The sequence below is a fragment of the Lissotriton vulgaris genome, chromosome 5 (genome assembly GCF_964263255.1).
Source record: "Lissotriton vulgaris chromosome 5, aLisVul1.2, whole genome shotgun sequence".
Taxonomy (NCBI): domain Eukaryota; kingdom Metazoa; phylum Chordata; class Amphibia; order Caudata; family Salamandridae; genus Lissotriton; species Lissotriton vulgaris.
The window spans coordinates 471,594,212-471,610,736 of NC_141693.1; the positions used below are offsets into that span (position 1 = coordinate 471,594,212).

The window sequence follows — 16,525 nt, forward strand, 5'->3', positions numbered from 1 at the left end:
GCACACGCCTCAAAAGTTTGAAAACAAGCGATGCGCGCTCTGTGCTGGGGGAGGGCCATTAGCCAGCAAGAACTCACGGCGAGATCAAAGGAAGGGTGAGAGGGAAATTGGCGAGCGAGGGGTGAGGGGGTGTGCAGCCTGGTGAGCAGAAAGCGCACGCACGAAATGCGCATGGTTGTGCTCACATGCACTGTACCCAATCGGCAGTTTGGGTAGACTTTTGAAAGCCTTGCTATAGTCTCGCCAAACAAGCACTGCTAAAGCAATGCCTTAGACGAGACCTAAAAACCCTAGTTTGGGTAGAAATATATTCTTATTATTCAAGTCAATGCTAACCACTGTTATGTTATAAATCCAGATCTTGCGGTTCTGCAGACCAAGCAGTATTAGAAAATGCCAACCAGTATGGATGGCATGTGAATTCTATCAATACAGCCCCTAGTAAGTTTCTTGGGTCACCATCAGCTTACATGGCAAACTATAGCTAAAGTTCTTATAAGTGAGGCAACTCTCAATGTGTTGTGCACGCCTTCATCACTGCCGTTTGTTTTAATGAATATTGCTTTGATCGCCCACATAACGTGTATTTGTAAGCACGTGTTCACCCAAGGGTATCTTGGTGCTGGATAACAGATGTTTGTTACCCAGCTCAGTGGTACTCTTTTTTTGACCTCAGAAGGATGAAATGCTGAGTGGACCCACTGGCATTTGAACCTGTGACCCGGAGGTCGAACAGCAGCCGCTACAGTGGACGCATTAGTCCACTAAGTCACCAGACCAAGCAAATGCTGAGGCACTGCGTTTGTGAGAGCTGTCAACAGGTCTGGTGTTGTCACAAGCCCAAGATGCGAAGTCCTAATATCATGAAAAACATCATGTATTGTAAATATGTCCCTTGAGCTGTTCTCATTTAAATGTCATTTATAACTAAGTAGTCCCTCGAATGATGTTGGAGTGTTCTGTGCTTCCCAGACTGTCACACAGTTATTGGATTTTTAGGAAGCTTATCCTGCTGCTGTTTATTTTTATGTGGATTTGCTTCTACGTCTGGAAGATATGTGTTTGAGATGTGTAGACAGAATCACCCTCTGTTATTGCAATTGGTGCAGAGCTCAGACACTGGCTGGCCCTGCCTCGTAATGTGGTGCGTTTGTCGAATGTGATTGTTTCTTGGCGTCGCAGTCTGTGCTGCCAGGCATTGTTAGAGGCGCTCTGTTAAGACTGGGGTTTCTTAGGAGACGAGTCCCCGTCAAGGCAGGCAGGAGCTTGTATGTTCTATTCAGTGTTTGGCTTTGAATTCAGAGGGGGTGAGAATGGGCGCGCGAGAGAGCAAATACTCTGGGCATTTATAGCAAAGAGGGGTGAGGGGGTGTGCAGCCTGGTGAACTGAAAGTGCGCGCACAAAATTTGCATGGTTGTGCTCACATGAACTGTACCAGATCCGCAGTTTAGGTAGACTTTTGAAAGCCTTACTATAATCTCGACAAACAAGCATTGCTAAAGCAACGCTGTGGTCGAGACCTAAAAACTATGCTTAAAGGACTGGACATTAAAGAAGAGGGAAAGATCAAATGAGTAATGATGTAAGATAGACGAGAAAGCTATCTAAGCAATAGCAAGCGACCCAAAGCATGTACTGTATATTCTCTTATAAATAGCTAAATTGTCTATTGGTCCAGAACTATAAAAAACAGATGAGATGCTCTGATGGCTACATACACGTTTGTAGATCGGTTCTAACCCCTGTTTTCCAACCCAACTATCTCAACTATCCCAACATCCAGACCCTATCAAAACAAACAGCTTAGTGTAAGAAACCAGAAGCATAACTGTCCAAGAAACGCTGCAAGTTTATGAGAATGCACATTACTTAAAATTTGAGCAGATTTAAATGGCTGGACAACAAAGTCAGGGTATAACGGGATAATTGACACAGATGGAAAAACAATGATGCCCCTTACCCGAGGCTAACGGCCGGATCCACTCCTTACTGTTCAGATCTAGTCTCCAGAGGTCATTAAAGGCAGCATTGCAGCTGCTCTGCGTGCAGCCCCCAAACACGTACATCGACTGGTTGGCATCATAATAACACGCACCTGAGAAGAGAAAGGATAACCAGGTTCAAAATCATTACTGGGCTTGAAATTCGAGACAAAAAAAAAGGCAACAATTAAAATGCAATTTTCAGTATTAGTTACTTTCTGAACTAAAAATAAAGATATCAGGGAGGCAATAGATTTAACGAGTGCAGGATTAACCCCCTTATTACTAAAATCACTCTAGGGACGAGAACCGAACACTAGAAGGTCTGGCTATTGAAGTGTGCCACTACTAATGGTAAACCTGCTTACTCAGGAGAGGCCACTGCCTCAACAGGCAAAAGCAAGCAACTATGGGCTATGAATCACGCTCACAGACGTTCCGATATAAACTGATAGCATAACACTGCTACCTGACATGGAGAATGAGCTTACCCATTAACCCTCCCACCTAAGAGCTGGGCACTACAATGGATAGCTGGGACTGCATACTCTGCTGCCCGAGCGTAGGTTCTGTAGGACAATGAAGGATGCACCTCTATTGCCCCTGGTACAGATGTTTAGAATCTTGTATTGTTGTTGCTTATGATCTACCTGTTCTAAATGAGTGAAGGCGACACCGGCCAAGCAGTGCTAGTGTCAAAATGTAACAAGCCTTAACAAAGGCAAAAAGGTATGCAGTTGGCAACTAATCTCAATGCATGTTTTGTTCTGCTTTAGGCAACATTTAATATTAGCAATGCCACTAGGCCCTCTTCTAAAAAAAAAAAAAAAAAAGAGCGAGGGATGAACTTTGGCTGAAAGCAAAAGAACACTTCCTTACCTTAGAATAGACACCCCAGCAATACCAACCCCAGAGGTGGGTCAAGGAACGAAGTTCACACCAGGAAGTCCTGGATAACAGAACAGCTGAAAAACACTTCTCACCGGACTTGGCTGTCCAAGCAGTAATGCTTAGTAAACACGTGCAGGGATGCCCACGTGGCTGCCTGGTAAATGTCAACCAGCGGAACTCCACGTCCCAAAGCAGTAGTAGCTGCCATCGCCCTGGTAGAGTAGGCGAGCAGTGCACCTGGAGGTTTCTTTTTAGCCAAAGAATAAAAGATCGTATTGCTTAGGACAACCCATCGAGAGATGGGATGTTTGTGCACTGCCCAACCTTTCTAGGTGCCCACATAACCCACGAAGAGTTGTTCGTCCACCCGGAAATCTTTAGTGCAGTCAAGGTAGAAAGACAGCTCATGTTTTGAGTCCAGACGGTGGAGTCACTCCTCCTCTTTGGAAGGGTGTAGAGGCAGGATGAAGGTGAGCAATGCGATGGTCTGACCTATGTGGAAAAACGTAACCACTTTGGGCAGAAAAGAGGGCCTAGTACAGAGGACTACTTTGTCTGGATGGACAGCAGGAAAGGGAGGTCTGGATGATGAGGCTTGAAGATCACTCACCCTGCAAGCAGAGGTGATGGCAAGCAAGAAAGCGGTCTTCAAAGTAAGGAGACAAAGGGGACAATTATGTAGTGGCTCGAAGGGAGCACATATAAGATAAGTGAGGACAAAAGTCAAGTCCCACTGGGGCATTACGAAAGAGAGAAGTAATGCCCTATAGAAATCTATTAACAATAGGAGACTTGAAAAGAGAAGGCTGATCAGGAAGGAGAAGAACGACCGAAAGATCGCCTTTAGGAGTGCCCTGAGCAGAGCCCTGCTGGGTCAAAGAAAGAATGAAGAGGAGAACCTCTAAAAGGGGGGCAGAAAGGGGATCCACAGCATTTCCTGTGCATCATGCCACAAATGTATTCCATCTACAGGCATATACCAGTTTAGTGGAGGGAGGCCTGGCTGCCAAGATGACATTACAGACTTCGGGAGGAAGGTCGAATGCTGTCAACTATCGCCGCTGAATCTCCACGCATGGAGGTGGAGACTTGACAGGTTTGGGTGGAGGACCATGCCCTGCTGCTGCGACAGAAGATCCTCCCTTAGAGGCAGTCTGATTGGAGGATTGATGGGCATGCTCAAGAGCTCGGGTACCAGACTCTTCTTGCCCACTCCAGAGCCACAAGGACTTGGGCCTGGTCACGCTTGATCTTCTTCAGCACTCTTTCTGCATGGTTGCCCCCACTTTGACTGAGTCTGCCCTAGGCTCCTGCTAATCAGGTACCTAAAACTGCATTTAAGCCTAAATCCAACTGGCATCTCTGGCCACAGGTCAGCCCCTGGTAAATGGTGGTCACAGGGCACTGTGACCAGAAAAGGCCCTAAAGGGGTGCAGCACTTATTGTGGCACCCTTACAGGTCCTGTACCATTACACTCACACTGCGTTTGCAGGCTGCGTGTTTTGTGAAGAGTCGACATGGCACACATCCCTGTGTGCCATGCCTACAACCCAATGCCCTGGCATAGATCAGCCACCCCTCTAGCTGGTTGCACTATACCAGTGGCGAGGGTACAGGTGCATGAGCCCTGTACCCCCACAATGTCTAAGTCCATTCTTAGACATTGTTAAGTGCAGTGCTGTCATTAAGAGTATATGGTGCTGGGAGTTTGAACCATACTGGCTATACTGAAAACTGAGAAGTTTGGTATCAAACTTCTCAGCAAATTAAACCCACTCGATGCCAGTGTGGAATGAAAAATGCACACAGAGGGCATCTTAGACCACTAGTGTCCAGGCTGAGTGGCTGCTTTCAGCTGCCACAACCAGACATGTTTCTGTACCCCTGGGTCGAGAGCCTGCTGCTCTCTGGGGCCTGAAACAATGCGCATCCTGGGACGAGGTGCCAAGTCTCCTCCCCCAGGATGGGCATGGTTCACGAAGGGGAAGCTTCAAAGGCTTGCCGCCCTTTGAGCTACCCCAGGCCACTTGCTGCTTTCAGCAACTGGTCCCCACTGGTTCGGACCCCCACTTAGGGTGGGAGAGCCAGCATTAAAAACACGTGAGTTAGAGGTGTGTCCACCTCTGACAACTCCACCCCTCAGGTGGGGAAGGCGCAGTGAAGCACAACTCAGTCCACGCCATCTTGAAGTTGGGGGAACTCGGCTAACCAGGGACACGCACATGGAGGGTGGCATAAAGGTGGCGTTGGTCAGCTCCGCGTCAGTCAACGTGGTCGTCAAGATGACGTCGCAGCAGCTTAGATGCCGCCCTCACGTGCGGACCTCATTTCTGTACACTACTTTCCACGCCAAAAAGGCAGAGCCATGCTAGACACTGACCATAGGTGCACAAAACTAGGGCCCTGAAAGGATGTCCTTAACCCTAGAAATCAATTCGCATAACAGGGAGGATGGGTGAGGCGGTAAAGAATCTACAACTAACTAAGGTTTCCTACAATATATGGTTACCGAAGGTAACTAACTTGTGCTGTAGTGTAGTTCCTATATTCCCAATAGGCTCTGCGCATTGGAATAATATAAACAGCAGTGTAGACGTAGGACTGAGGTCATCTAGGTCTCTACTGACTATATTAGACTTAGTTTTGCCAGCTAGCTCAGAGGTCACTAGAAACTTTCTCGAATGAACAGGAATGAGTTAACTTTCCTGATTAGACAAAAAGGGATTAGTTTCTGACAACCGCATAAACATGACAACTTTGCTCCCTCAGAATAAAGAGTCTGTCTCTAGATTAGTGTGAAAACAATAGACAGCTATTTCACTCAGTCAATCGTGCATGCTTAGTTTCACCAGAGTGCAGAGAAATAGAGAGACGGGCGTATTCAATAAAAGGTGTTATTTTATTGAGCAGTCTTTCTCATGCAAGAGAAGTGAGTTGCCACAATTGCAATACTTATTATGAAGTAAAGTGCATACAGTAAAAGTAGTATCATGAAATACTGTAAAAGCATTGAAATGGTTTCTTAAGTCATACGATACTTTAAAACTGATGAAATATTTACATACATTAAAAAAATTGACTAACGTACTCAACTGGTGCTTCCAAGATGCGCCTACCCCGGTGTACCTGACCTAAGCCTAATACGTGGGAAGGAGTAAGTAAGTTGCAGTTTTAAGTTAAGTGGGTTTTTGCCAAGAATCTGAATCAAGAATTCTCTTAAGGGTTTAGTCAGCTCCGTACCTTGGTTCTAGAATGAAGGAGGCCTTGTATCTCTCTCTCAGGACTCGATATCCCAGCAACCCGCAAGGGTGACTGGAAACACCGGAGCTGGAGTTTCTCGGCAGGAGAAATGACAGCGTCTCTCTCAGTGCGTCAAATGGGAGGGTCGACTTCCTTCGGCTCTCGCATCAGCTGGGCTTCGGACAAGTAGATAGCCGCTCTGCTCCAAACCACTGTGTGTTTGCTTAAGGCAAGGTTGGTATATTTATAACTGAAAGGTTGGATGTAAGGTTGGACATAAGACGTCACTAAGAACTAACAGTTCTTTCTGGACTCCAGGAGTTCTTGTGCAAATCCTAACAAAAGCAGGGGTTTTCCCAGGCTGCTGGAGGCTTGGTTTGTTTAAAGAACGCGTTGTACTTTCTAGGAGTCTATGGGAGTAGCCTTGCCGTATTTGGACTGCATTGGCTATTACTAAATATGGATATGATTCTTATGCCTTTATAAGGATATTCTTTGTTATAACCACATGAGGGCATAAATCGGGAATATCGAATTAGGGTCCTAGATAGAATCATAACAGTGCATCTGAAAGCAACGCGTTAGTTCTAGATTGCCTACCTTAGAATAGATACCCCAGCAATACCAACCCCGGTGGTGGGTCTGAGAACCAAGATCACACCAGAAAATCCTGGAGAACAGAACAGACAAAGAAGCAGTCTCTCTGTCTTGGCTGTCCAGGCAGTAGTGTCTGGTGAACATGTCCAGCGATGCCCACGTGGCTGCCTGACAGATGTCATTCAGAGGCACTACCCTTCCCAAGGCAGTAGTGGCTGCCGTCGCCCTGGTGGAGTGAGCGCGTAGCCCACTGGAGGCTCCTTTTTAGCCAGAGAGTAACAAGCCTTAATACACAACATGAACCATCGAGAAATGGTGCGTTTGTGTACAGCCTGACCATGCTTTGCGCCCACATAACCAAAAAAAAGTTTATCATCCACCCGGAACTGGTCTTAAGAGTCAAGAGACGTAAGGGACAGTTATGAAGCGCCTCAAAGGGAACACATTAAATTAGTTCGTACATGGTTCAAGGTCAAATGAGGCATAATGAAGGGGATTGGAGGAAAAAGATGCGTTAAGCCTTTTAGGAAACGGTTAACAAACGGGGACTTGAAAAGAGAAGGCTGATCTGGCAACCGAAGGAAGGCAGAGATGGCTGTGAGATAGCCCTTGATAGTGCCCAAAGCAGAGCCCTGCTGGGCTAAAGAAAGAAGGAATAAGAGAACCTCAGAAAGAGGGGCAGAAAAGAGATCCACAACTTTTGCTGTGCACCATGCCACAAATGTGTTCCACCTACAAGCATATACCGTTTTTGTGGAGGGACGCCTGGCTGCCAAGATTACGTCACCGACTTCGGGAGGTAAGTCGAATGACGTCAACTGCTACCGCTGAATCTCCACGCAAGGAGGTGGAGACACTAGATAGGTTCGGGTGGACCACTGTCCCCTGCTGCTGCGACAAGATCCTCCCGAAGAGGCAGTCTTATCGGAGGATCTATGGCTATTTTGAGCAGCTCGGGATACCAGACTCTTCGTGCCCAATCTGGAGCTACAAGAATGACTTTGGCCCGGTCGTGCCTGATCTACTTCAGCACTCTGGGCAGAAGTGGAATAGGCGGAAAGGCATACAACAGACGCACAACTCCACTCGCGACAAAAAGTGACGCAGAGCGAGTGCCGCCTTGGAAATTCCAACGCACAGAATTGCTGACATTGCGTGTTCTCTTTGATGGTGAATAAATCTAACCAAGGTTCTCCCCACTGTCAAAAGAGACCTTGCACCACCTCCGACTGAAGATGCCATTTGTGATCTATCATGCACCTGCGGCGGAGTTAGTCCGCCCTGGCGTTCAGGGAACCTGCCTTGCCAAGTGTCGAACCACCAGGGAAATGCCCTGATCTTCCAGCCATGTCCTGAGGCAAAGGGCCTCCTGACAGAGGGTCCACGACCCCAACCGCCCTGTTTGTTGCAGAACCACATGGCGGTGTGTTGTCCGTGAACACCTGCACTACTCTTCCCCAGACAGAGGGAAGGAATGCTTTCAGTGCAAGATGAATCGCCCGGAGCTCCAGAAGGTTGATGTGAAGTCCGGACTCCGCCGGAGACCAGAGGCCTCTGGAGGCCATGAGGCCCAGCAGCCTCAGGGTCATTCTGACGAAACCCGGGATAGAGGCTGAAAGATCGGAATCATAGTCCGTACATCCTAGATTCGCTGTTCGGGAGGATAGACCCGAAAATGCGTCGTGTCCAGAACCGCTCCGATGAAGGCGTAGTGATGAAGCGCTACTGAAGTTGAAATGGTTCTGCACAGAGAGTCGACGGTATCCAGTCAAGCAATCATCCTTTCCACAGGCGCCCCCATGTTGGGCCTGGACCACGTGCCCACAAGGCGGTCTGTAAGGGCCTTAAATGGCAGCAGGGGCTCCGAAGAGCTTGCAGCTGGTTGAAGCAACTCTGTCAGGAGGTTAGTCCTGACCGCCACCGTAGGAAGCTCGAGGTTGAGAGCCTCACGCCGCCCTAAGCAAACCGTAGCTACGTTAGGAGGAGACAACATGTCTAGGTCAGGAGAGGTGTCAAGACAACAGGCATCCCCCAGTTCCTCTCTCCAGTCCTGCTCAGTATCTAACTGGTCTGTCAAAGGGTCACCTGACCCCTCCCAGTCCTCCTCCTCATCCTATAGTTGCCCCAGGAGTTGAAAAGGGATCTCCAGAGTGAGCAGGGGTTACAAAAACCCCTCTCTGTGCCAGATCCGGCATCGGACTACGCCGGTCCGGCTCTGTGTCCACGTCGGGAAGGAGGCCGGGGTCGACACCAGTCGGGGAGCTGACCAGCACCGAACGCGATAATGGTGCAGTTAGGGTCGGTGGAGGTACAACGAGGTCAACCAGCGCCGATTGGAATCCAGACCTGGATCCAGAGGGTCCTGCGCACCGGAGTCGCCGGCAGCAAAGTCCTAAGCCCCCCAACTGAGTCCGCGGGGCCCAAAGGCGCGCCGGCGGGTCGGTAAGCCTAAAGATGGCATGCATCACCTCGTATAACGTGTGAAGCTGGGTGGGGATCGCTCTGGGTCCTGGAAAGGGAGGGAAGCTCGGAGCCGACCCGACGAGGGGAAGTCGAAGAGCGACGATGCTTCTTCGACATCAGTCAGGTACAGGAACAGCAGTCCTTGAAGCTGGGCATCCCACGTGCACCTGTTTGTAGTCAGAGACTCGAAACAAGAAGTCGACAAAAGTCAAGAAAAACTTATTTAAAAAGTTACTGAGGTACTGCTTTTCCCGGATCTGCGCTGGCTGGTCGAAAAAATAGAAAACTAATGACAGCACGCGAGGGCTGCGTCTAAGTAGTTGCCGCAACATCATCTCGGCGACTACAACACAGACGACGGACGCGGAGCCAACCAACCCCACCTTCCTACGCAGAGTCCCAACTTACACCTCTGAGAGTTCTATCTGTTAGAAATGGTGGACGCGCCTTCTCCTATATGGCGCCATTCCTATGGAACAAGCTTCCTCTAAATATACGCACAGCCACTGAACTCATGAGCTTTCGTAAAAAACGGAAGACATGGCTCTTTAGTTAAAAAATTTCCATCTAGACTCATCTTCTTTTCTCCAGGACTGTCCACATGCGCCATGAGACTCCCTTGGGATGCGATATGCTGCGCAATACAAATATCCAGACTAGACTAGAGGTACTGCTGATGAAAAAAAATTCCGGAGCCAGTCTGATGCCTGGGGGTAATTCTAAGGTAAGGAATCTATAACTAACGCGTTTCTTTCAGATCTGCTGACAATGCACGCTCTCTTTGATGGCAAATAGATCTAACCAAGGCTCTCCCCACTGCAAATAGAGACCGCGCACCACCTCAGAGTGAAGACTGCATTCGTGATCCATTATGCACTTATGTCGGAGTTTGTCTGCCCTGGCGTTCAGGGAACCACCAGGGATATGCCCTGATGTTCCAGCAAAGTCCAAAGGCGAAGAACCTCTTGACACAGGGTCCACGACCTCACCCGGCCTGGTTTGTTGCAGTACCACATGGCAGTGGTGTTGTCCGTGAACACCTGCACTTCTCTTCCTTTGACAGAGGGAAGGAATGCCTTCAGTGCAAGACGAACCGCCCGGAGCTCCAGGAAGTAGATGTGGAGCCCGCACTACGCTGGAGACCAGAGGCCTCTTATTTCCGCCCAATCCCAGAAGTGATGCATCCATCACTACTGTAAACTCTTATTGGTAAAGAGAGGGATCTGCCGCTGACCCAATCCTGGTCCGTGAGCCACCACTGCAACTGACTTGCAGTCCACTCAGAGATCTGGACAACATCGGAAAGATGCCCCCGATGCTGCGCCCACTGGAACTTCAGGTCTCACTGCAGAGCCTGCATATGCCATCTGGCATGATCCACCAGCAGGATGCAGGAGGCCATGAGGCCCAGCAGCCTCAAGGTCATGCTCACCAAAATCTGGGATATAGGCTTAAACATAGGTATCATAGCCAGACTATCCGACTCTGGAGGATAGACCCGATACTGCGCTGTGTACAGAACCGCTCCAATGAAAAAGAGCTTCTGAGAGAGAATCAGGTGCGACTTCGGCACATTGATATTGAACCCCAGCGAATGCACAAAGTCTGCCGTAATCTGGAGGTGGGAGAAGACAGCCAGGAGCGAGCCCTTTTGAAGGGGGTAATGAGTGTGTTTGGTATCAAATCTTAATGTCCTTAGGCTCAATCCTTAAGGACATTAAGACTTGATACCAAACACACTCATTACCCCCTTCAAAACTTTATTGTTCAAAAACTCAAGAGGTCCAGAGCTTTTTTGAGTGTTCCCATTACAAAAATGATGTGAAAACTGATATGGATTTGGATTTTCCTGTGGACCACTCTCTCTGTAGAAAGCCTGGAGCGAGCCCGCCTTCAACAGCCAGTCATCGAGATAGGGGAAGAATGTAACCCCTGAACTGCACAGATGAGGTGAGACCACCGCCATCACTTACGTGAACACTTGAGGAGGGCTGGTAAGGCCAAAGGGGAGCACAGTAAACTGAAAATAATCGTGGCCTACCGTAAACCATAGGTAATGCCGGTGGGCAGGCAAGACAGGGGTGTGCAAGTAACGCTACCATACAGTCCCCAGATTCGAGGGGAGACAAGACCTGAGCCAAGGCTAACATCTTGAACTTCTCCTTCCGGAGGAAGTGGTTGACGTCCCTGAGGTCTGAGATAGAACACAGGACTTTGTCCTTCCTGGGTACCAAGAAGTAGTGGGAGTAACAACCACAACCTACTTCTTGCACAGGTACGCATTCGATAGCTTCCTTGGCCAAGAGAGCCGTAACTTCCTGGCGGAGAAGGGCCAAATGATCATATGATGGAGTGATGGTGGCATGGAGGGAAGGTAGTCCTGAAGAGGAGGGAGTAACCCCTTCAGACTATCTTCAAAACCCACCTGTCCGACAGGATGTGCCGGGGAGGGGGGAGGGGGCGGGGGGGGGGGGGTTTAATAGGGGGATGGCAGTTCCTGCCACTCACTGACAACTGGTAGCCCTGAAAGGTCTGACTAGGAAGTCTTGGGAGGCTGCTGCAGAGGGAACATTGGTGGACTGGCCTGCCCGCTGGCCCCCAGACACACGACGCTGGGTCCAACGTCCCCGGCCACGCAGAGGCTGGGTAGCTTGCACTGTCCTGTGGCTCTTGGTGGAATGTGGTGGGGCAACCCTTCCATAGCCTCGGAAGGGACAAAAGGCAGACTGCATGGGCCAAGAAGTGGCTGTGAGGCCCATGGATTTGGCCGTAGCCCTAGAAATTTTCGAGCGCATGGTCTGCCTTGTCCAAAAGGGCAGATTGGACATCCCCAAAGAAGCCAGACGTTCTCAGCCTGGCGTAGCGCCTAAGGGTTACCGACGTGGAAACCTTCCTACCTAGCGAGTCAGCGGTGTCCAGCCCACACCGGAAGGTGAACTTAGCTGTGTCTCGACCCTTAGCAACTGCACAGGTGAGCAGGGCCCGGGCCTCCTCCGGGCACTGTGGCAGCACTTGCGTGACCGTATCCCCCACAGTGTGTGTATTACGGCCAAGAGACATGTGGTATTCACCGACCACAGTGCTAAGCTGGCAGAAGAAAAAATCTTCCCAAGATGGTCCAGCTTCTTGAAATCCCGGTCAGGGGGAGCAGTAGTGAATGCACCTTTTGAGGAGGAGGCTTGGGCCACCAAGCTCTCAGGGGTAGGGTGTTTGGAGAGGAAAAGTGGGTTGCCCTGGGCCAGGAAGTGGCTTTGGGCAATCATTCTGTCCACAGGAGCCCCTGTGCTGGGCTTGGACCAAGTGCCCAGAAGTAGGTCAGTGAGGGCTTCATGAAAAGGTAGTAGGGGCTCCGAAAAGGCTGCTGCTGGCTGAAGCGACTCAGTCAGGAGATTAGTCCAGACAGCCACAATAGGAAGCTCTCTACTCTGTAGCCAGGGAGAAAGCATACCAAGGTCTGGGGATGGATCTAGACCACTGGCATCACCAAACTCCTCTCTCCAGTCTGGTTCCAAGAGTTGATCTGCAAGAGGGTCAATAGACCCCTCTCAGTCCTCACGCTTCTCTGGCTGATAATCCGTGTGGTAGGGAACGCCAGGAATGAACAGTGGGACAAAAGTATCCTACACTACCATTGATGTCCATATTGGGGATGAGGCTGGGGTCGACGTCGGTTGGGGGCACAACTGGCGTTGGGGGATCCTCACTGGGATCAGTGCCGGGGAATGTACCGTGAGGTCGACCAATACCGATCCTGATCTAGGCCTGGATCCATGGGGCACTGCGGCGCCGGAGCCGCTGGTATCAAAGGCCCAGGGCCCCCAGCAGAATCCGTGGGGCCCGAAGGCGCGCCAGCAGAGTGGGAATTGCCTAAAGATGCTGTTAAGTGCTTCGTAAAATGCTCAAAGCTGGGCAGGGGACGCTCTGGGAAAGGGAAGGAATCGTGGAGCTGTCCCAGTGGGTTCAGAGGAAGGAGCCGGAGAGCGACGATGCTCCGGGTCCCGCGTAGGCCAACAAACAGTGAGAAGGCAAGAGAGACTATGCTTCTTCACCTTCTTTGACTTACCCAAGTAGTGCGTAGACTTCAATGACTAGTGGTGATGGCTGGCCGACCGGTCCTGCGACATTCCTCTCGACCGGGACCTTTAGCTGCAAAGGTGCAGACTGCCGGGCCTCCAAAAGCTTTCGAGACCATTCCCGCAAAGACTTTGGGTCGTGGTCGTGCTCCAGGCACCAAAGACACACGAGGTGCAGATCGGCGACTGACTTGTGACAGGAGTCACAGGGCTTGAAACCGGTCGACGGCTGGACATCCCTCGTGCACCATGAGTCGTAAGGCTCCAAAAAAGTCGACAAAAAGTCGAAAAAGGTTAGTTAAAAAGAGACTAAGTGGCACGCTGTCTCCGGATCTGTGCTGGCTGGCCCGGAAAAGTAAGAACGGACGGTGCAGCTCCGAAAACATTTCTCCGGATCCAGCATGACACAAGGGGGTAATTTTAAGTTAAGGAATCTATAACTAATGGTCTTTCAGATAATCTTTTTAGGGCTGAAAAAGCATACATTGCCTTTGTAGTCAATGACACTGAAAAGATCTACTTTGTGTGTGGATCTGCTCCTTGTGTAACAGCAGAATGCAGTAACTCACAGCAACGCAGGCCAATGACAGAAGTGGGATGACCCACTGGCCATGCTATAGTGGGCAGAAGAAACAAGCATTGGAAATGCAATAGGTCTCGCACCATTAGAGTTAGTGCTTTTAGAATTGTTTATGGTTTTTTTTGTAAATGTTTAGCATTTTTGTTTCCTGTAGCCAATGCTAAAGAAGTACAAATAAAAAAAGCCATAAATATTTCTAAAAGCTGTAACTGAAATGGTCTGAGAGGTATTGCACTGTGTGAGGGTGAGGTGTTGAGGGTGAGTGAAGGTGAGCGTGAGGGTGGATGAGGGTGAGTGAGGGTGAGGTGTGGAGGGTGAGTGAGGGTGAGTAGTTGATGCTGAGTGAGGGTGAGTGAGAGTGAGTGTGAGTGAGGTGTTGAGGGTGAAAGTTTGAGGGTGAGTATTTTTTTTTTTTTAAATTGCGAAAATAATTTCTTTGTTATTTACAATGCCAATAGTTTTATGTTGCGTAAATCTGACATATATTGTAACCCAAAATGTGTTGTAGCACTGAGTGGTGTGAGGGTGAGTGGTGTGAGGGTGAGTGGTGTGAGGGTGAGTGGTGTGAGGGTGAATGGTGTGAGGGTGAGTGGTGTGAGGGTGAGTGGGGTGAATGGTGTGAGGGTGAGGGGTTGAGGGTGAGGGGTTGAGGGTGAGGGGTTGAGGGTGAGGGGTTGAGGGTGAGGGGTTGAGGGTGAGGGGTTGAGGGTGAGGGGTTGAGGGTGAGGGGTTGAGGGTGAGGGGTTGAGGGTGAGGGGTTGAGGGTGAGGGGTTGAGGGTGAGGGGTTGAGGGTGAGGGGTTGAGGGTGAGGGGTTGAGGGTGAGGGGTTGAGGGTGAGGGGTTGAGGGTGAGGGGGTGAGGGTGAGGGGGTGAGGGTGAGGGGGTGAGGGTGAGGGGGTGAGGGTGAGGGGGTGAGGGTGAGGGGGTGAGGGTGAGGGTGAGGGTGTGAGGGTGTGAGGGGGTGAGGGTGAGGGTGAGGGTGAGGGTGAGGGTGAGGGTGAGGGTGAGGGTGAGGGTGAGGGTGAGGGTGAGGGTGAGGGTGAGGGTGAGGGGTTGAGGGTGAGGGGGAGGGGTTGAGGGTGAGGGGTTGAGGGTGAGGGTGGGTGAGGGTGAGTGAGGGTGAGTGGTTGAGGGTGAGTGAGGGTGAGTGAGAGTGAGGGTGAGTGAGAGTGAGGGTGAGTGAGAGTGAGGGGGAGTGAGGGTGAGTGAGGGGTTGAGGGTGAGTGAGGGGTTGAGGGTGAGTGAGGGGTTGAGGGTGAGTGATGGTCAGGGTGAGTGATGGTCAGGGTGAGTGAGGGTGAGTGAGGGTGTGTGAGGTGTTGTTATTCAGAGGGTGTCTGAAGGTGTGTGACGGTGTGTGAGGGTGTGTGAGGGTGAATTTGAGTCATTGGGAGTGAGTGTGAGTGAGTGTGAGTGAGGGGGTGTGAGGGTGTTGTGAGTGTGAGGGGTGTGAGCGTGTGTGAGTGTAATGGGGTGTGAGGGTGAGGGGGTGTGAGTGTGTATGAGGATGAGTGATGTTGTTTGCGTCTGAGAGTGTGTGTGGTGTAGTGAGTTTGAGAGTGTTGTGTTGACTTTTAGTGGAGCGTGTGTGTGTGAGTGTAAGGTGAGGGTGAGTGAGGTGTTGAGGGTGAGTGAGGGTGAGGGTGAGTGAGGGGTTTTGGGTGAGTGAGGGTGAGGGGGAGTAGTTAAGGCTGAGTGAGGGTGAGTGAGAGTGAGGGTGAGTGAGGGGTTGAAGGTGAGGGGTTGAGGGTGAGTGAGGGTGAGGGGTTGAGGGTGGGTGAGGGGTTGAGGGTGAGTGAGGATGAGTGAGTGAGGGTGAGTGAGGGGTTGAGGGTGAGGGGTTGAGGGTGAGTGAGGGGTTGAGGGTGAGTGAGGGGTTGAGGGTGAGTGAGGGGTTGAGGGGGAGGGGTTGAGGGGGAGTGAGTGAGGGTGAGGGTTTGAGGGTGAGGGGTTGAGGGTGAGTGAGGGTGAGGGGTTGAGGGTAAGGGGTTGAGGGTGAGTGAGGTTGAGGGTGGTTGAGTGAGGATGAGTGAGAGTGAGGATGAGTGAGAGTGAGGATGAGTGAGAGTGAGGATGAGTGAGAGTGAGGGTGAGTGAGGGGGTGAGGGGTTGAGGGTGAGTGAGGGTGAGGGGTTGAGGGTGGGTGAGGGGTTGAGGGTGGGTGAGGGGTTGAGGGTGAGTGAGGATGAGTGAGTGAGGGTGAGTGAGGGGTTGAGGGTGAGGGGTTGAGGGTGAGTGAGGGGTTGAGGGTGAGTGAGGGGTTGAGGGTGAGTGAGGGGTTGAGGGTGAGTGAGGGGTTGAGGGTGAGTGAGGGGTTGAGGGGGAGGGGTTGAGGGGGAGGGGTTGAGGGTGAGTGAGGGTGAGGGGTTGAGGGTGAGGGGTTGAGGGTAAGGGGTTGAGGGTGAGTGAGGTTGAGGGTGGTTGAGTGAGGATGAGTGAGAGTGAGGAATGAGTGAGAGTGAGGATGAGTGAGAGTGAGGATGAGTGAGAGTGAGGATGAGTGAGAGTGAGGATGAGTGAGAGTGAGGGTGAGTGAGGGGGTGAGGGGTTGAGGGTGAGTGAGGGGGTGAGGGGTTGAGGGTGAGTGAGGGGGTGAGGGTTGAGGGTGAGTGAGGGGGTGAGGGGTTGAGGGTGAGTGAGGGGGTGAGTGAGGGTGAGGGGTTGAGGGTGAGTGAGGGTGAGGGGTTGAGGGTGGG

General features: G+C 50.9%; 1 protein-coding gene across 2 annotated transcripts in view; it reads right to left on the reverse strand.

Moving 5' to 3' along the window:
* The window catches only part of FBXO42 (F-box protein 42), a 278,393-nt gene that overhangs the window by 174,946 nt on the left and 86,922 nt on the right, over positions 1-16,525 (reverse strand). For both annotated transcript variants that reach the window (XM_086921916.1, XM_086921915.1), the window contains exon 4: positions 1,962-2,096. In XM_086921916.1, the coding sequence (XP_086778042.1) occupies positions 1,962-2,096 (135 nt within the window). The remainder of the gene's footprint in view (positions 1-1,961; positions 2,097-16,525) is intronic.